Genomic DNA, 21182 nt, shown 5'->3' on the forward strand with positions numbered 1-21182 from the left:
TGAGCACCTAAACTTGAAAGCAGATCGCGCGAGAACAGATGTCGTGTCGTAACCCTCCACCACCCGACAGAGCCAGCAAGGTTTGTCACGCAAACAACGCGCCAATTAGATACTAGTGTAGTGTGTAGTGTAGTGTGTAGTGTATAGTGTGTAGTGTATAGTGTGTAGTGTAGTGTGTAGTGTAGTGTACAGTGTAGTGTGTATAGTGTAGTGTGTATAGTGTAGTGTATAGTGTAGTGTATAGTGTAGTGTGTAGTGTAGTGTGTAGTGTAGTGTGTAGTGTATTGTGTAGTGTGTATAGTGTAGTGTGTATAGTGTAGTGTGTAGTGTAGTGTATAGTGTAGTGAATAGTGTAGTGAATAGTGTAGTGAATAGTGTAGTGCATAGTGTAGTGTACAGTGTAGTGTATAGTAGTGTAGTGTACAGTGTAGTGTACAGTGTAGTGAATAGTGTAGTGTATAGTAGTGTAGTGTATAGTGTAGTGTATAGTGTAGTGTGTAGTGTATAGTGTAGTGTATAGTAGTGTAGTGTATAGTAGTATAGTGTACAGTGTAGTGTATAGTGTAGTGTATAGTGTAGTGTAGTGTGTAGTGTAGTGTATAATGTAGTGTGTAGTGTAGTGTATAATGTAGTGTATAGTGTAGTGTATAGTGTAGTGTGTAGTGTAGTGTATAATGTAGTGTATAGTGTAGTGTGTAGTGTATGGTGTAGTGTATAGTGTAGTGAATAGTGTAGTGTATAGTAGTGTAGTGAATAGTGTAGTGTATAGTAGTGTAGTGTATAGTAGTGTGTAGTGTACAGTGTAGTGTGTAGTGTATAGTGTAGTGTGTAGTGTAGTGTATAGTAGTGTAGTGTACAGTGTAGTGTATAGTGTAGTGAATAGTGTAGTGTATAGTAGTGTGTAGTGAATAGTGTAGTGTGTAGTGTATAGTGTAGTGTGTAGTGTAGTGTGTAGTGTAGTGTATAGTGTAGTGAATAGTGTAGTGTATAGTGTAGTGTATAATGTAGTGTACAGTGTACTACTTCAGCCCACCGGTGTGTTGGGAGAGTAAATTTCTGCAATCACATTCAGCATCATCAGGCGCTTTGCCCGATTAATAATATCGGTCGCGAAAGCCCAACGTGTTCAACCAATCATCACACACACTAACACACTCACACTCTAACACACACCAACACACTCTCACACACGACGATGACGACGACGACGATGATGACGATGACGACGATGATGATGACGATGATGATGACGATGATGACGACGACGACGATGATGACGATGATGATGACGATGACGACGGTGATGATGACGACAATGACGACGACGACGACGACGACGACGACGATGATGATGACGATGACGACGGTGATGATGACGACAATGACGATGACGACGACGACGACGACGACGACGATGATGACGATGACGATGATGATGACGATGATGATGATGACGATGATGACGATGATATTGACGACGATGACGATGAAGACGACGATGACGACAACAACAACAACAACAACGCGGAGGGTGAGCAGCAGGGTGAGTGGCAGGGCGTCAAGGCGACATGGCGACTCACCTTCTCAGTCTTCTTGTCCTGCTCCTGCTGCTGCTGCTGCTGCTGCGCCGTCTCCAGCAGGGCGAGGTTCTCCCGGAGCGTGCGCACAATGTCCACGGGGGACTTGTGGGACTTGGAAAACGAGAACGGCATTGCTGCTCACCCGCTCGCTCGCCCGCCCGCCCGCTCGCTCACTCAACCACTCAACCACTCGCTCGCCCGCCCGCTCGCCCGCCCGCTCACCCAACCACTCAACCACTCACTCACTCACCCACTCAACCACTCACTCACTCACTCACCCACTCAACCACCCACTCAACCACCCACCCACTCAACCACTGACTCACCCACCCACTCACCCACTCGCTCGCCTGCCCACTCACCCACTCGCTCGCCTGCCCACTCACCCACCTACCTACCCACCCACTCACCCACCCACTCACTCACCCACTCAACCACTCACTCACCCACTCACTCACCCACTCACTCACCCACTCACCCACCCACCGTCTCACTCACTCCCCCACGCGTTACTCCGTCTCTCTCTCCCTCGCTCAGTTGGTTGCCGGGGTTGGTTGCCGGGGCTGGTTGCCGGGGCTGGTTGCCGGGGTTGGTTGCCGGGGTTGGTTGCTGGGGCTGGTTGCCGGGGTTGGTTGCCGGGGCTGGTTGCCGGAGCTGGTTGCCGGGGTTGGTTGCCGGGGTTGGTTGCCGGGGTTGGTTGCTGCAGTTGGTTGCTACAGTTGGTTGCTACGGTTGGTTGCTGGGGTTGGTTGCTATGGCTGGTTGCTATGGCTGGTTGCTACGGTTGGATGCTACAGTTGGTTGCTACAATTGGTTGCTGGGGTTGGTTGCTATGGCTGGTTGCTATGGCTGGTTGTTACGGCTGGTTGCTACGGTTGGTTGCTGTGGTTGGTTTCCTGCAGTTAGTTGCTACAGTTGGTTGCTACAGTTGGTTGCTACAGTTGGTTGCTACAGTTGGTTGCTATGGCTGGTTGCTACGGCTGGTTGCTACGGCTGGTTGCTACGGTTGGTTGCTACGGCTGGTTGCTGTGGCTGGTTTCCTGCAGTTGGTTGCTGCAGTTGGTTGCTACGGTTGGCTGCTGGGGTTGGTTGCTATGGTTAGTTGCTACGGTTGGTTGCTACGGTTGGTTGCTAGGTTGGTTGCTAGGTTGGTTGCTAGGTTGGTTGCTAGGTTGGTTGCTACGGTTGGTTGCTAGGTTGGTTGCTAGGTTGGTTGCTAGGTTGGTTGCTACGGTTGGTTGCTACGGTTGGTTGCTAGGTTGGTTGCTAGGTTGGTTGCTAGGTTGGTTGCTAGATTGGTTGCTAGGTTGGTTGCTAGGTTGGTTGCTAGGTTGGTTGCTGGGGTTGGTTGCTACGGTTGGTTGCTACGGTTGGTTGCTACGGTTGGTTGCTACGGTTGGTTGCTATGGCTGGTTGCTATGGTTGGTTGCTACGGTTGGTTGCTACGGTTGGTTGCTGCGGTTGGCAGCACCTGTCGACACCTGCGGCACAACAACCACAACAACAACCACATTAACGAACCACAACAACAACCACAACAACAACCACAACAACAACCACCACCACATTAACAACCACAACAACAAAAACCACCACAACAACAACAACCACCACCACATTAACAACCACCGCCACATTACCAACCACAACAACAACCACAACAACCACCACATCAACAACCACAACAACAACCGCCATTCGCCACTACTAATTGGCTGTGTCGGGTGGTGGTGAGTCTGTGGGTCTCTGTGTGATGAGTCTGTGGGTCTCTGTGTGATGAGTCTGTGGGTCTCTGTGTGATGAGTCTGTGGGTCTCTGTGTGGTGAGTCTGTGGGTCTCTGTGTGGTGAGTCTGTGGGTCTCTGTGTGATGAGTCTGTGGGTCTCTGTGTGGTGAGTCTGTGGGTCTCTGTGTGAGTCTGTGGGTCTCTGTGTGATGAGTCTGTGGGTCTCTGTGTGATGAGTCTGTGGGTCTCTGTGTGATGAGTCTGTGGGTCTCTGTGTGATGAGTCTGTGGCTCTCTGTGTGATGAGTCTATGGGTCTCTGTGTGATGAGTCTGTGGGTCTCTGTGTGATGAGTCTGTGGCTCTCTGTGTGATGAGTCTATGGGTCTCTGTGTGATGAGTCTGTGGGTCTCTGTGTGATGAGTCTGTGGGTCTCTGTGTGATGAGTCTGTGGGTCTCTGTGTGGTGAGTCTGTGGCTCTCTGTGTGATGAGTCTGTGGGTCTCTGTGTGATGAGTCTGTGGGTCTCTGTGTGATGAGTCTGTGGGTCTCTGTGTGATGAGTCTGTGGGTCTCTGTGTGATGAGTCTGTGGGTCTCTGTGTGATGAGTCTGTGGGTCTCTGTGTGATGAGTCTATGGGTCTCTGTGTGAGTCTGTGGGTCTCTGTGTGATGAGTCTGTGGGTCTCTGTGTGATGAGTCTGTGGGTCTCTGTGTGATGAGTCTGTGGGTCTCTGTGTGATGAGTCTGTGGGTCTCTGTGTGATGAGTCTGTGGGTCTCTGTGTGATGAGTCTATGGGTCTCTGTGTGATTAGTCTATGGGTCTCTGTGTGATGAGTCTGTGGGTCTCTGTGTGATGAGTCTGTGGGTCTCTGTGTGATGAGTCTATGGGTCTCTGTGTGATGAGTCTGTGGGTCTCTGTGTGATGAGTCTGTGGGTCTCTGTGTGATGAGTCTGTGGGTCTCTGTGTGATGAGTCTATGGGTCTCTGTGTGATGAGTCTGTGGGTCTCTGCGTGATGAGTCTGTGGGTCTCTGTGTGATGAGTCTATGGGTCTCTGTGTGATGAGTCTGTGGGTCTCTGTGTGATGAGTCTGTGGGTCTCTGTGTAGTGGTGATACGCGCTGGGTGTATATGTCGTGTGCCAGCGCGTATGTACGGGTGTGTGTGTGGTGACGCGCGCTGACGGGGAGGAGCAGGCGTCAGTGCGCGGGTGGGGGTAGTGCTGCTGATTGGCTGTGTGCCGGTGACGCGCCCAGAGGGAGTGATCGGGTAGCAGCGCGGTGTGATTGGTCGGGGAGTGGAAACACGCGCTGAGCGGAACCGGATCGTAGGGATAGCGCGTGGGGATTGGGTAACTGAGGAGCGGTGCCAACGTTGAGGTCCGCATCCGCTCCGTCTCCCGGGAAGAAGGGGTATATAAGGTGATGCACAGAGGAGCAGGGGGCAGAAGTGGAACCATCTAAGAATGAAGACGAAGGTGCAGAGATAGAGCCAGTAGAGGAGAGTAATGGAGAGTAGAGGAGAGTAATGGAGAGTAGAGGGGAGTAAGGTATAAGTGTGTAGCCAGCGAGAGAGAACGGTCTACACGAGCTGAGTAAGGTATAAGTGTGTAGCCAGCGAGAGAGAACGGTCTACACGAGCTGAGTAATGTATAGTGTGTAGCCAGCGAGAGAGAACGGTCTACACGAGCTGAGTAATGTATAGTGTGTAGCCAGCGAGAGAGAACGGTCTACACGAGCTGAGTAATGTATAGTGTGTAGCCAGCGAGAGAGAACGGTCTACACGAGCCGAGTATGCATACGGTGTAGCCAGCGAGAGAGGAAGGTCTACACGAGCCGAGTATGCATACGGTGTAGCCAGAGAGAGAGATGCAAAGTCTACACGAGGCGAGTGGAGAGTGTAGCAGAGGCGCAGAGTCTACACGAGGCGAGAGAGGAGTGTAGCCGAGGCGCGGAGTCTACACGAGGCACAGAGAGCCGGCAGCACAGAATCCAGAGTCAAGAGAAGCGCATTGTGAAGAAGAGAGGCCACGCGTTGTATTGTTACAAGTCAAGATTTAATAAAAGAAGTGTGTTCCCGTCAAGGAGTTTCCTGCCGTCATTTTCCAATACTTCATCTGGCGTCAGAAGTGAAACGGGCTTCCAAGCATGGAGACAAGGAAGACCCGTAGGACCCACGGGATTGACCGCGAGGAAAACCTGGACGACTCGGGGCCGCTGGTGGCGGGGGGCGAGGAGGAAGACTTGCCCACGCTACAGGATCCGTCGACGGCGCCGGCCGAGCGACCGGGGACCGAGGCCGTGCTTCGTGAGGCGCACTCCCGACTGGCGGAGCTGCTGCTCGCCGCCGCGTCCATCTTGGCGGAGATCAGCTCGTCGGGAGGAGCGGGGACGGTGGGGGACATTTTACAAGGTCGCCCCGCAGATTCCCGCCAAAACGAATGGGGGATTCCCGCCATTGCGCCTGGGCCTACTTTTGGCGGGAACGGCGAGCGCCACGTGGTGGTGGGTTCCCAAGCGCGCGCATCGACGTCATCAGCGCGCGAGGGGGTCCGCCATTTTACGTCTGCCGCTGGAGCCGCCATCTTACACACCGACGGAGAGGCGGAGAGGAACCACGAGGCGGATGACTTCATTTTTCAGCAGCGTCTGCCCACGTTGTCAGCCTTCAAGGCGGAAGGCGGAGACTGGGGCAAATTTCAGCGAAGGTTTTTGGCGCATCAAGAGATGTCAGCGTGGTCCGATGCTACGGCGCTGCGGGCGTTGCCTGCCCTGCTGGACGACGACGCGCTCGCGGCCTTCAGGTCTGCACGGAAGTCGGACCGCTCCACGCTGAAGGATGCGCTGGGTTTGTTGGCCAGGGTCTACGGACCTCCCTCGGCGTGCCGCCATCATTTCTACGCAAGACGGAAAGTGGCCACGGAGACCGCGCTGGCCTATCGCACGGCGTTGCTGGCTCTTGCTGATGCTGCGTTCCCTCGGATGGACGAGGAGGGCCAAGACGCGATGGTTTTGGAGCAGCTGCTTAAGTTGGCGCAGGACCTGGGGGTCCCTATCAACACAGCTGACGAAATTGATATTTCTTCTTTGAGAGTCGCCACGAGTATTCAAGCGCACGAGGCCCTACAACGGAAACAAGGAGTTGGTTGCAACGCTGCTGTCGTCGCAGCTCCGGGTTCGGTGGTCACCGAACCCCAAGTCGTCAGCCCACGAGAGGAGGCGTTCGCCACGGGACGACCAGGGGACTGGAGGCCGGGGGCTCGGTCGCCTCTGCGATCGGGCCGAAAGTCGGAGCATCCAAGATCTACTCCGACCCTCGTCACGTGCTATAACTGCGGCCTCCGGGGCCACGTGGCGTCCGGGTGCCGCGCTCCGCGTCAGCGCGCCATGGGTGCTCGGCTGGACGACGACCGAGATCCCAAGTCATCTCTACAATCCCCGGCAAGTCGCGGCACCTCACACGCTCGGCCTGTTTATTCGGCACACATGGGACGCCGCGTTGCGGCGGAGGAGGGCCGGTTAAGGTTCGGGGATTCGGTTCGGCGAGGGGGGTTCGGCCGGGACCAGGGAGACATCGAATGGGCGGAATTGGGGCATAGAATTGTGGCTGCTTCGGCGGGTTCGTCCGTTGTTACGGGATCTATTGATGGGGTCGAGATTAGGGTGTTAGTGGACACGGGGGCATCGGCAACTATTATATCGGACCTCATTTATGATATTCTCCCAGTCCAATGTCGTCCGCTGCTTCCAGTGGATGTGCCATTTTACGCCGCTAATGGGGGATCGTTGGGCATTATCGGTCAGATTAGGGCGTCCATTTGCATTGGAAATATCAAATTGTCGGGACCCGTTTTCGTTTCGTCTTCTTTGGCGGTTCCGTGTCTTTTGGGCACTGATTTTTTGGCTAAAATGCCCATTAAAATTCTTATCGATCAACGATGCATTGAACTGCCATCGGGTCGCCGGATTGCATTTTTGACGAGCCCTACTGACATTCGGACGGCGTGCGCTACGATACAAGCGGTGGCGACACAGACCGTGCATGTGCCCCCGGGTTCACAGATGTTGATTCCCCTCCGGTTGCGGAAACCATGGGTGAGGGAGGCTTCGGAACAAAGTATGCTTTTGGGTCCTTCTAACAAGGCTGTCGGGGGTCTTGATTTATCGGTGGCTCACACTTTGGTGCGGGCTGACAGGGATCCGTTTGTGATGGTTTTGAACGCGGGGTCGCGGCCAGCTGTCATTCCACAGGGCACCGTGCTGGCTCACGCGGCGCGGGTCCCTGTGGATGATGGGTTGGTTGCGCAGCTGGGCTCGAGCCCCGCGCGGAACGTTGAGCCAAGGGAAGACCTTGAGTGGGTCCATTCGCTATGCGCCGCCTCGGACGATTTGTCGGCGGCGCAGTTGGGTGCGCTGCGCGAGTTGCTCATAGAATTCTCTGATGTGTTCAGTAAACATGAGTATGACATTGGGTGCACAGATTTGTTGCACCACCACATTGAAACGGGCGATGCGGCGCCGGTCAAGCTAAATCCCTTCCGACTGAGTCCCGTGGAGAAGGAACATGTTCAGTCGGCTGTTAACGAAATGCTAGAAGCCGATATTATTTCGCCCTCCTCTAGCCCGTGGGGAGCGCCTATTGTGCTGGTTAAGAAGCAGGACGGGTCCCTGCGATTCTGCGTTGATTTCCGTCGCCTGAATAAGATCTCTGTGGCTGACGCGTATCCGCTCCCCAGGATGGATGAGTCCCTCGATGCATTGTCTGGTGCGCGATATTTTTCGACTCTTGATTTGTTATCGGGGTTTTGGCAGTTGCCGCTCGACGAAGAGTCGAAACCTAAGACAGCATTTCGGACTCCAGGGGGGCTGTTCCAGTTTAACCGGTTACCCAGGGGACTTCACTCCTCTCCAGCGACGTTTCAGCGACTTATGGAGTTGGTTTTGTCGGGCTTGCAGTGGGATACATGCTTGATTTATATGGACGATGTCATTGTTTTCAGTAAAACGTTTGAAGAACACCTCCAGCGATTGAGAGGGGTGTTCTTGCGAATGCGATCGGCTAAGCTGAAATTTAAACCGGCCAAATGTCACCTCCTTCGGAAGTCGGTTAGATACTTGGGTCACATTGTCGATTCTTCGGGGATCTCCACCGATCCCGCGAAGACGGATTGTGTCGGTTCGTGGCCGACACCTACGTCCGTTTCCGACGTGCGTAGTTTCATCGGGTTTGCTTCTTATTATCGGCGGTTCGTTGAGCACTTCGCCACTATTGCAAAACCCTTGCACGCTCTAACGGCGAAGGGAGTGAAGTTCAAATGGGGACCGGAGGAGGAGGCCGCGTTTCGCTCCCTCCGGGACGCCTTGGTGGGTGCCCCACCCTTGTGTTATCCCGATTTTGCCAGTCCCTTTTTGCTGGACACGGATGCTAGCAACACGGGCATTGGGGGGGTGCTATCCCAAGTCGTTGGGGGTGTCGAAAGAGTTGTCGCCTACGGTAGTAGGGTGTTGTCTCCGGCGGAGCAGCGCTACTGTGTCACCCGTCGCGAGCTGCTTGCCATTGTTTTTTTTGTGCAGCAGTTTAGGCCATATCTTTATGGTCGTCACTTTACAGTCCGAACGGACCACGCGGCGCTACAGTATTCATTGAGGGTCGCCCAGCCCTCGGGCCAGTTGTCGCGTTGGTTGGAAGTCCTCCAGGACTATCAGTTTACGACTACGTACCGTAAGGGGTTGCGACACACGAATGCCGATTGCTTGTCGCGGTTGTTGCCTTGTGATGAATGCGCGTGTTTGTCGGGATCGGCGCGCTGTAAACCGACGCTTGCGGGGGAGATGGGGGCACTGGCTGCGACAGCGGGCGCACCGATCAGGGATGATTCCACTGCCTCTCAGGGTCGGGACTCGCTGCTCTCGCTGTCGCTCAGCGAATGGGGCCGCCTCCAGATGGCGGACAGCTCGCTGCTAGCATTGCGCCGCAAGGTTGGGGGTCCCGAGGGGGACCAGGAGCGTACCGGCTCCTATGTACTTGAGCAGGGAGTGTTATTGAAATGGGACAGTTTGTCCCGGCGGAACGCACTCGTGGTGCCTTCCGCTGTGAGGGGGAGGGTTGTCTTGGCGGCACACGAACGCCTCTTGCACTTGGGAGTTAACAAGACGCTTGCCCTGCTTCAGCGTGACTATTACTGGCCGGGAATGGGAAGTGATGTGGTGCATATTCTGAAGGGGTGCGTTGAGTGCGCCAGGCGTAAACCACCGGCCGTGGCAGCTAATCCACCGCTGCAATCTATTCAGGTCTCGCGTACCAACGAGCTCGTTGCACTCGATATTTTGGGGCCCTTCCCAGTCACGCCGAGAGGGAATAAATATTTGTTAGTGGGGGTCGAATACTTTACCCGATGGCCTATGGCGTGGCCTCTCGCTAACCAGTCGGCAGCGGCTGTGACGGATGCCTTCGTCCAGGGCTATGTCCTGGACAAGGGGGCTCCCGAACGCCTGCTGACCGACCAAGGTAAAAATTTTTCGAGTAAATTGTTGCAAGAGGTGTGCGATCTGTTGGGTACCAAGAAGGTGCGTACCTCCCCGTACCACCCGCAGACTGACGGGATGGTGGAGAGACTCCACAAAACCTTGACTTCCATGCTGTGCCAGCAGGTGTGCGAGGCACATGTAGATTGGGACCTGCAGGTCCCGGGAGTCCTTGCCGCGTATAGAATGGCCCCCCATGCAGCTACGGGGTTTTCCCCATTCTATTTGATGTACGGTCGGGAAGCTGACCCGCCAATAGAAACGCAACTTGGCCTGTCCGCTCCACGAACTAATTCTAATTTGGCAGAACATATTAAGTTTAATATTCATAAGCTGACAGAGGCGAGGGAGGCCGCACGGCTTAATTCGCGGGCTCGCCAAATTGCTAATGAACGGTTGCGGGCACGGAAGGTGTCCATGCACGAATGGAAACCAGGTGACAGGGCCTGGCTGCATTGCCCTCAGGCACCCTTGGCTACGTCGCCTAAATTGTTGAGACCGTGGAGGGGACCCGTGGAGGTCGTGCGCGTTGCACGGCCCCAGTGCGTTCAGATAAAGTGGGGAAAGCGCCGTTGGTACGTTCACCCCTCCCGACTGAAACCGTTCTCGCCTCCATATGGCCTCCCCGTGTGTCGTGATGGCCGGGCGTGTGACGTGACCGGCGACCCAGAGGGGGAAATGTCTCTGCCTGATCCACACGTATTTTCGCCTGATCTGCTCCCAGGTGTCTCGGAACTGACAGCTGCCGATCACCGGCGGCCGGATCTCCGCGGCGGGGCCGGCCCCTTCAGGCCCGTTCCGCGCCGTCTGGAGCAACCGGAACCGCCGGACGGTCGTCAGTGTCCCGCCCCATATGATGGACCAGCCAGACGGACTCGCGCCAGGTCGTGCTACTTTGCATGACCTGCCTCGTGAGGAGTCGGGGCAGTTGGAGCGCCTCGTCACTGCGTGTAGTCGCAGGGACGTGGGGCGCGTTCGTTTCGAATTTGCTCGTATCGTGTTATTGTTGACTTTTCGTGTTCATTGTCAATCTGTACATAGTTATTCTTGTTGTTGTTGTTGTTGTGTTATGTTACGGGGCACACTCGGGGGGTTACGGGGTTTTTTTTTGTTGGTTGTCGTTTTATCATCGCGGTTGGTTGTTGTTAGCAGCCGGGCCGGCTGCGAGCTATGTGGGAGGGGGTGATGTAGTGGTGATACGCGCTGGGTGTATATGTCGTGTGCCAGCGCGTATGTACGGGTGTGTGTGTGGTGACGCGCGCTGACGGGGAGGAGCAGGCGTCAGTGCGCGGGTGGGGGTAGTGCTGCTGATTGGCTGTGTGCCGGTGACGCGCCCAGAGGGAGTGATCGGGTAGCAGCGCGGTGTGATTGGTCGGGGAGTGGAAACACGCGCTGAGCGGAACCGGATCGTAGGGATAGCGCGTGGGGATTGGGTAACTGAGGAGCGGTGCCAACGTTGAGGTCCGCATCCGCTCCGTCTCCCGGGAAGAAGGGGTATATAAGGTGATGCACAGAGGAGCAGGGGGCAGAAGTGGAACCATCTAAGAATGAAGACGAAGGTGCAGAGATAGAGCCAGTAGAGGAGAGTAATGGAGAGTAGAGGAGAGTAATGGAGAGTAGAGGGGAGTAAGGTATAAGTGTGTAGCCAGCGAGAGAGAACGGTCTACACGAGCTGAGTAAGGTATAAGTGTGTAGCCAGCGAGAGAGAACGGTCTACACGAGCTGAGTAATGTATAGTGTGTAGCCAGCGAGAGAGAACGGTCTACACGAGCTGAGTAATGTATAGTGTGTAGCCAGCGAGAGAGAACGGTCTACACGAGCTGAGTAATGTATAGTGTGTAGCCAGCGAGAGAGAACGGTCTACACGAGCCGAGTATGCATACGGTGTAGCCAGCGAGAGAGGAAGGTCTACACGAGCCGAGTATGCATACGGTGTAGCCAGAGAGAGAGATGCAAAGTCTACACGAGGCGAGTGGAGAGTGTAGCAGAGGCGCAGAGTCTACACGAGGCGAGAGAGGAGTGTAGCCGAGGCGCGGAGTCTACACGAGGCACAGAGAGCCGGCAGCACAGAATCCAGAGTCAAGAGAAGCGCATTGTGAAGAAGAGAGGCCACGCGTTGTATTGTTACAAGTCAAGATTTAATAAAAGAAGTGTGTTCCCGTCAAGGAGTTTCCTGCCGTCATTTTCCAATACTTCATCTGTGTGATGAGTCTGTGGGTCTCTGTGTGGTGAGTCTGTGGGTCTCTGTGTGATGAGTCTGTGGGTCTCTGTGTGATGAGTCTGTGGGTCTCTGTGTGATGAGTCTATGGGTCTCTGCGTGATGAGTCTATGGGTCTCTGTGTGATGAGTCTATGGGTCTCTGTGTGATGAGTCTATGGGTCTCTGTGTGATGAGTCTGTGGGTCTCTGTGTGATGAGTCTGTGGGTCTCTGTGTGACGAGTCTATGGGTCTCTGTGTGATGAGTCTGTGGGTCTCTGTGTGATGAGTCTGTGGGTCTCTGTGTGATGAGTCTATGGGTCTCTGTGTGATGAGTCTGTGGGTCTCTGTGTGATGAGTCTGTGGGTCTCTGTGTGATGAGTCTGTGGGTCTCTGTGTGACGAGTCTGTGGGTCTCTGTGTGATGAGTCTATGGGTCTCTGTGTGACGAGTCTATGGGTCTCTGTGTGACTTGTCTATTAATGTCAAAACCGGTCCTTGGCTAGAAACATCTGGGGCAGTTCCAACAGCGTTGATTCAAGCAGAGGCCGAACCGAGCTGCTGCTACTGCTGATGAGTCACTGAAAGTCAAAACCGGCTCTCGCCCTCGGGATGCCGTTGACGAAAAGGTTGCCGAGCAGGAAATTCCGGCGACTGATCAACCCCGAACCGGTTTTTTTTTGGGGCCCCTAAAAGAAGAAACCCTCCCCAAACCAAAACAAGTATAACCCGTAAAAACAAAGTTTTTCACTATAAATCCTTTTATATGCGTGGCGGCTAGAGTCCTCTCGTCCTCTGGCTTGAGATGGCTGCCACCTATGGGTCAGATGATTGCATGGCAGCATTAAGCAATTGGTAAATAAATATAAAAATTTTGTCCTAAAAAGTGTAACATTTTGGAAACAAAATTTCACGAAAATTAATTGTCTCGCACAACGAGTCTGTGTGCAAAATGTCAGCTCGATTGGATCACGGGAAGTGGGTTAAAAAACGACCGAAAGATTTGCACGGTCGTAAGCAAGCAAGCGAACTTAATATAAAGGATTTAAAAATAAAATTCATCATTAAACAATCTCAGCTACAAAGACAAAGATACCCCGTGTAGCCTTCAACAGACTGCTGGGGCAAGTGCTATTACAGAGTAGTAGCAGCGCCTATACAAAGACAAAGATACCCCGTGTAGCCTCAACAGACTGCAGGGGCAAGTGCTATTACAGAGTAGTAGCAGCGCCTATACAAAGACAAAGATACCCCGTGTAGCCTCAACAGACTGCAGGGGCAAGTGCTGTTAGCAGCAGCGCCTATACACAGACAAAGATCCCCCGTGTAGCCTCTAACAGACTGCAGGGGCAAGTGCTGTTAGCAGTAGCGTCTATACACAAAGACCACCCGTGTAGCCTCTAGCAGGCTGCAGGGGCAAGTGCTGTTAGCGGCGAGTAGCAGCAGCTATACACAGACAAAGATCCCCCGTGTAGCCTCAACAGACTGTAGGGGCAAGTGCTGTTAGCGAGCAGCACCTATGAAGGCTACCGGCACTGTGGCACACGAGGGGGTGGGTGGCCAGCACCACCACGCCCGACCGCCTTTGTCTCCCCAGTAGCGATGTTTACTACACAACGCAACCACCAAGTAACTCATTTGAGGCTGAGTCGACCTAGGGGAGGCCCATGGCCGGTTCAGACAATCGCCACCGTAGCGCTAACCGCTGCGCCACCGCTCCCCCGTTCCATTCACTGACTCACCAAGACACAAAGACAAAAGTCCTCCCCCGTGTAGCCTGTGGGGGCAAGTGCTTTTAGCGAGTAGCAGCACCTATTAAGGCCGGCACACACACTACCTACATACACACACACACACTCACCTACATACACACACACACTCACCTACATACATACATACACACACTCACCTACATACACACACACACACTCACCTACATACACACACACACTCACCTACATACATACATACACACACTCACCTACATACACACACACACTCACCTACATACACACACACACACACTCACCGACACACACACACACACTCACCGACACATACACACACACACTCACCGACACACACACACACACTCACCGACACACACACACACACTCACCGACACACACACACCTACACACACACACACACTCACCTACACACAGACACACTCACCTACACACACACACTCACGGACACACACACACTCACCTACATACACACACACACTCACCTACATACACACACACACACTCACCTACATACACACACACACTCACCTACATACATACACACACTCACCTACATACACACACACACGCACGCACCTACATACACACACACACCTACATACACACACACACTCACCTACATACACACACACACACTCACCGACACACACACACACACTCACCGACACACACACACACAGTCACCGACACACACACACACACACACTCACCGACACACACACACACACTCACCGACACACACACACCTACACACACACACACACTCACCTACACACAGACACACTCACCTACACACACACACTCACGGACACACACACACTCACCTACATACACACACACACTCACCTACATACACACACACACACTCACCTACATACACACACTCACCTACATACATACACACACTCACCTACATACACACACACACGCACGCACCTACATACACACACACCTACATACACACACACACTCACCTACATACACACACACACTCACCGACACACACACACACACTCACCTACATACCTACATACACACTCACCTACACACACACACTCACCTACATACACACACCTACATACACACACACACTTTCACCTACCTACACACATACAATCACCTACCTACACACATACAATCACCTACCTACACACACTCACCCACCTACACACACTCACACTCACCTACATACACACACCCTCACCTACATACACACACACTTTCACTTACCGACACACATACAATCACCTACCTACACACACTCACCCACCTACACACACACACTCACCTACATACAGACACACACACGCAAACCTACACACACCTACACACACACACACACACTCACCTACACACACACTCACCTACATACACACTCACCTACACACACACAAACTCACCTACACACACACACACTCACCTACACACACACACTCTCACCTACACACACACACACCTACACACACACACACTCACCTACACACACACACTCAACTACACACACACACACACCTACACACACACACTCACCTACACACACACACTCACCTACACACACACACACTCACCTACACACACACACGCACGCACCTACATAAACACACACTCACCTACATACACACACACTCACCTACATACACACACACTCACCTACATACAGACACACACACACCTACACACACACACTCCCCTACACACACACACTCACCTACACACACACACCCTCACCTACATACACACACACTCACCTACATACAGACACACACACACTCACCTACACACACACACACTCACCTACACACACACACTCACCTACACACACACTCTCACCTACACACACACTCACCTACACACACACACACTCACCTACATACAGACACACACTCACCTACACACACACACTCACCTACACACACACACTCACCTACACACACACACTCACCTACACACACGCACTCACCTACATACACACACACACTCACCTACACACACACACACACTCACCTACATACACACACACTCACCTACATACAGACACACACACACCTACACACACCTACATGGACAAACACACGAACACACATGCACATACCGACACGCACGCGCAAACTCTACTTATTAACCTTCACGCGAGTGTTAATGTAGTCAGCGAGTTGAGCATTAGTGTGAAGCTACGGGTCTCTGTGCGAGTCTGTGGGTCTGTGTGTGAGTCTGTGGGTCTCTATGTGAGTCTGTGGGTCTCTGTGTGAGTCTGTGGGTCTCTGTGCGAGTCTGTGGGTCTCTGTGCGAGTCTGTGGGTCTCTATGTGAGTCTGTGGGTCTCTGTGTGAGTCTGTGGGTCTCTGTGCGAGTCTGTGGGTCTCTATGTGAGTCTGTGGGTCTCTGTGTGAGTCTGTGGGTCTCTGTGCGAGTCTGTTGGTCTCTGTGCGAGTCTGTGGGTCTCTGTGTGAGTCTGTGGGTCTCTGTGTGAGTCTGTGGGTCTCTGTGTGAGTCTGTGGGTCTCTGTGTGAGTCTGTGGGTCTCTGTGTGAGTCTGTGGGTCTCTGTGTGAGTCTGTGGGTCTCTGTGTGAGTCTGTGTGTGAGTCTGTGGGTCTCTGTGTGAGTCTGTGGGTCTCTATGTGAGTCTGTGGGTCTCTGTGCGAGTCTGTTGGTCTCTGTGTGAGTCTATGGGTCTCTGTGTGAGTCTGTGTGTGAGTCTGTGGGTCTCTGTGCGAGTCTGTGGGTCTCTGTGTGAGTCTGTGGGTCTCTGTGTGAGTCTGTGGGTCTCTATGTGAGTCTGTGGGTCTCTGTGTGAGTCTGTGTGTGAGTCTGTGGGTCTCTGTGTGAGTCTGTGGGTCTCTGTGTGAGTCTGTGTGTGAGTCTGTTGGTCTCTGTGTGAGTCTGTGGGTCTCTATGTGAGTCTATGGGTCTCTGTGCGAGTCTGTGGGTCTCTGTGTGAGTCTGTGTGTGAGTCTGTGGGTCTCTGTGTGAGTCTGTGGGTCTCTGTGTGAGTCTGTGGGTCTCTGTGTGAGTCTGTGGGTCTCTGTGCGAGTCTGTTGGTCTCTGTGCGAGTCTGTTGGTCTCTGTGCGAGTCTGTTGGTCTCTGTGCGAGTCTGTGGGTCTCTGTGCGAGTCTGTGGGTCTCTGTGTGAGTCTGTGTGTGAGTCTGTGGGTCTCTATGTGAGTCTGTGGGTCTCTGTGCGAGTCTGTTGGTCTCTGTGTGAGTCTATGGGTCTCTGTGTGAGTCTGTGGGTCTCTGTGCGAGTCTGTTGGTCTCTGTGCGAGTCTCTGTGCGAGTCTGTGGGTCTCTGTGTGAGTCTGTGGGTTTCTGTGCGAGTCTGTGGGTCTCTGTGCGAGTCTGTGGGTCTCTGTGTGGTGAGTCTGTGGGTCTCTGTGTGAGTCTGTGGGTCTCTGTGCGAGTCTGTGGGTCTCTGAACGAGTCTGTGGGTCTCTGTGTGAGTCTGTGGGTCACTGTGTGAGTCTGTGGGCCTCTGTGTGAGTCTGTGGGTCTCTGTGTGAGTCTGTGGGTCTCTATGCGAGTCTGTGGGTCTCTGTGCGAGTCTGTGGGTCTCTGTGCGAGTCTGTAGGTTTCTGTGCGAGTCTGTGGGTCTCTGTCTGAGTCTCTGGGTCTCTGTGCGAGTCTGTGGGTCTCTGTGTGATGGGCCTATGGGTCTGTGTGGTGAGTCTGTGGGTCTCTGTGTGATGAGTCTGTGGGTCTGTGTGGGGAGTCTGTGGGTCTCTGTGTGATGAGTCTGTGGGTCTGTGTGGGGAGTCTGTGGGTCTCTGTGTGGTGAGTCTGTGGGTCTCTGTGTGGTGAGTCTGTGGGTCTGTGTGTGGTGAGTCTGTGGGTCTATGTGTGGTGAGTCTGTGGGTCTCTGTGTGGTGAGTCTGTGGGTCTCTGTGTGGTGAGTCTGTGGGTCTGTGTGTGGTGAGTCTGTGGGTCTCTGTGTGGTGAGTCTGTGGGTCTCTGTGTGATGAGTCTGTGGGTCTCTGTGTGATGGATCTGTGGGTCTCTGTGTGATGAGTCAGTGGGTCTGTGTGTGGTGAGTCTATGGGTCGCTGTGTGATGAGTCTGTGGGTCTCTGTGTGATGGATCTGTGGGTCTCTGTGTGATGAGTCTGTGGGTCTGTGTGTGGTGAGTCTATGGGTCGCTGTGTGATGGGTCTATGGGTCTGTGTGGTGAGTCTATGGGTCTCTGTGTGAGTCTATGAGTCTCTGTGTGATGGGTCTATGGGTCTGTGTGAGACCATGAGTCTCTGTGTGAGTCTATGAGTCTCTGTGTGAGTCTATGAGTCTCTGTGTGAGTCTATGAGTCTCTGTGCGAGTCGATTGGCAATGTTAATCAACGCCACCGCAGCGCGCTAACCACTACACTACCGCTCCCCACACAAAGACAAAGTTCCCCCATATAGCCTTAACAGACCTTGGGGGAAAGAGCTGCTAGCAAGCAAGGGCATGATTGGGTGGCGTCTTTGAGAAAGGATACTACGACTCACAAATAGATGGACTAACATTGCCCATAGACTAACACTGCACGTGAACTAACACTGCACGTGCCCTTCCCTTCTGACCTGAGACGACCCTTCGGCCGCAGTGCTCATGGGGTCAGGCTGCAGCTGCCCAGAGCCAGACCGCGCGTGGATTGCAGAGGATTGTTCTGCGAACGTGTGTGGGTGTGTACGTGTGTGTGGGTACGTGTGTGTGTGTGTGTGTACGTGTGTGTGGGTGGGTACGTGTGCGTGTGTGTGTGTACAAGTGTGTGTGTACGTGTGTGTGTGTGTACGTGTGTGTGCCTGTGTGTGAATGTGCGTGGACGAGTGTGTGGGTGGGTGCGTGTGTGTGTGTACGTGTGTGTGTACGTGAGTGTGTGGGTACGTGTGTGTGGGTACGTGTGTGTGTGTACGTGTGTGTGGGTACCTGTGTGTGTGTACGTGTATGTGGGTACGTGTGTGTGTGTACGTGTGTGTGTGGGTGGGTACGTGTGTGTGTGTGTGGGTACGTGTGTGTGTGTGTACGTGTGTCTGTGGGTACGTGTGTGTGGGTGGGTACGTGTGTGTGTGAGTACGTGTGTGTGGGTACGTGTGTGTGTGTACGTGTGTGTGGGTACCTGTGTGTGTACGTGTATGTGGGTACGTGTGTGTGTGTACGTGTGTGTGTGGGTGGGTACGTGTGTGTGTGTGTACGTGTGTCTGTGGGTACGTGTGTGTCTGTGGGTACGTGTGTGTGTGCGTGTACGAGTATGTGTGTGTGTACTTGTGTGTGTGTACTTGTGTGTGTGTACGTGTGTGTGTGTGCGTGTACGAGTGTGTGGATGGGTACGTGTGTGGATGGGTACGTGTGTGTGTGTGTGCGTGTGTGTGTGTGCGTGTACCAGTGTGTGCGTGTACGAGTATGTGGGTGGGTACGTGTGTGTGTGTACGAGTGTGTGTGTGGGTGAGTACGTGTGTGTGTGTGTGCGTGTATGTGTGTGTGTGTATGTGTGTGTGTGTGTATGTGTGTGGGTGTGTGTGTGTATGTGGGTGCGTGTGGGTGCGTGCGTTTGGGTGTGTGTGTGTATGTGTGTGTGTGTATGGGTGTGTGTGTGTATGTGTGTGGGTGTGTGTATGTGGGTGCGTGCGTGTACGTGTGTGTGCGTGTACGTGTGTGCGCGTGTACGTGTGTGTGTGCCTGTGTGTGTGTGTGTGGATGGGTGTGGGTGGGTACGTGTGTGTGGGTACGTGTGTGTGTGTGAGTGCGTGTGGGTGTGTGTGGGTTGTGAGTGTGTGTCTTTGTCTTGTGTGTGGGTTGTGAGTGTGCACGTGTCAGCATTCGTCACTTCACGTGGCCTCTAAGTGCACCTGGCCTGGCACAAGACGCCGTTGTGACGTCACTGCCACTTTGTGGTGAATGTTATTGGCGTGTGTGTCTGTGTGTGTGTGGGGGTGTGTGTCTGTGTGTGTCTGTGTGTGTGGGGTGTGTGTGTGGGGGTGTGTGTGTCTCTGTGTGTATGTCTGTGTGTCTGTGTGTGTGTGTGGGGGTGTGTGTCTGTGTGTGTCTGTCTGTGTGGGGGTGTGTGTGTCTCTGTGTATGTCTGTGTGTATGTCTGTCTGTGTGTGTCTGTGTGTGTGTCTATTTGTGTGTGTCTGTGTGTGTGTCTGTGTGTGTGTCTGTGTGTGTGTGTCTGTGTGTGTGTCTGTGTGTCTGTGTGTGTGTCTGTGTGTCTGTGTGTGTGTCTGTGTGTATGTCTGTGTGTGTGTCTGTGTGTATGTGTGTGTGTCTGTGTGTGTGGGGAGCGGTGGTGTTGTGGTTAGCGCTTCGCTGCGCTACGAACCTGGCCACCTGGGTTCGATTCCCGCTCACGGCCACCAACACCCAACGACGATTATCTGAACCGGTCCTGGGCCTCCCCTAGGTCGACTCAGCCTCAAATGAGTACCTGGTGCGGTGTGTAGTTAAACAACGTCACTGGGGGAGAGACAAAGGCGGCCGGGCGTGGTGCTAGTAGCCACCCACCCCCTCGTGTGCCACAGCGCCGGTAGCCTTAATAGGTGCTCGCTAACAGCACTTGCCCCTACAGCCTGTTAGAGGCTATCGTTGTCTCTCTACCTCTGTCTGTCTCCTCGCCTCTTGTCTATCTGCGTGTCTGTGTCCTCGTGTCTCTCTCGCGTGTCCCGCTGTCTCTCTCAAACTCCCCGTGTCTCTCTCTCTCTCCGACACTTCAAATCTAAACTTTCTGCCACCCCGAACAGCTACCAGGCCTCACCGACCTCGACTAGTTCGGCTACCCGAGTCAGCTCGGCCTAGCCGGCCCTGGTCAGACACCCCCCCCCCCCCCCGTACTCAACACCGATCCACCGGAAAACCGCCACCAAACCACCGTTAACCACAACAACAACAACCACCACAACAACAACAACAACCACAACAACGACAACCACCACCACCAACCGCATCTACCTGAGCGCTGTGGGAGACGAGGAGGTGGACTGAGCTTGATGGGACTCTTGTCAGTTATGATAGCGCCGGCGAGACCACGCCCACCGGGTTTGACCACGCCCACCGGGTTTGACCACGCCCACCGGGTTTGACCACGCCCACCGGGTTTGACCACGCCCACCGGGTTTGACCACGCCCACCGGGTTTGACCACGCCCACCGGGTTTGACCACGCCCACCGGGTTTGACCACGCCCACCGGGTTTGACCACGCCCACCGGGTTTGGCCACGCCTACTTTCTCACTGGGAGCCACGCCCCCTTCGCACCATGCTCCAGCCCCCTCTCTCCCCCTTCACGCTGAACCCCGCCCCCTTCTCATGACGCCCCGCCCCTTCACGCTGGAACCGCCCCCTTCTCATCACGCCCCTTCACGCTGGAACCGCCCCCTTCTCATCACGCCCCGCCCCTTCACGCTGGAACCGCCCCCTTCTCGTCAAGCCCCGCCCCTTCACGCTGGAAC

The 21182-nt window shown here is 54.0% G+C and overlaps 1 protein-coding gene across 1 annotated transcript in view; it reads right to left on the bottom strand.

Moving 5' to 3' along the window:
• Positions 1 to 20771, bottom strand: part of LOC144740912 (uncharacterized) — a gene marked incomplete at its 3' end in the record, with an annotated part of 30209 nt that extends 9438 nt beyond the window's left edge. Inside the window, exons 1-2 of the mRNA XM_078623617.1 lie at positions 20684 to 20771; positions 1581 to 3061 (exon numbers count right to left, since the gene is read on the bottom strand). Coding sequence (XP_078479743.1) covers positions 1581 to 1712 — 132 coding nt within the window. The remainder of the gene's footprint in view (positions 1 to 1580; positions 3062 to 20683) is intronic.
• Between the last annotated feature and the right edge of the window lie 411 nt (positions 20772 to 21182).

This window comes from Lampetra planeri, unplaced genomic scaffold (genome assembly GCF_965212315.1).
Source record: "Lampetra planeri unplaced genomic scaffold, kcLamPlan1.2.h2 scaffold_347, whole genome shotgun sequence".
In the NCBI taxonomy this organism is placed as follows: Eukaryota; Metazoa; Chordata; class Hyperoartia; order Petromyzontiformes; family Petromyzontidae; genus Lampetra; species Lampetra planeri.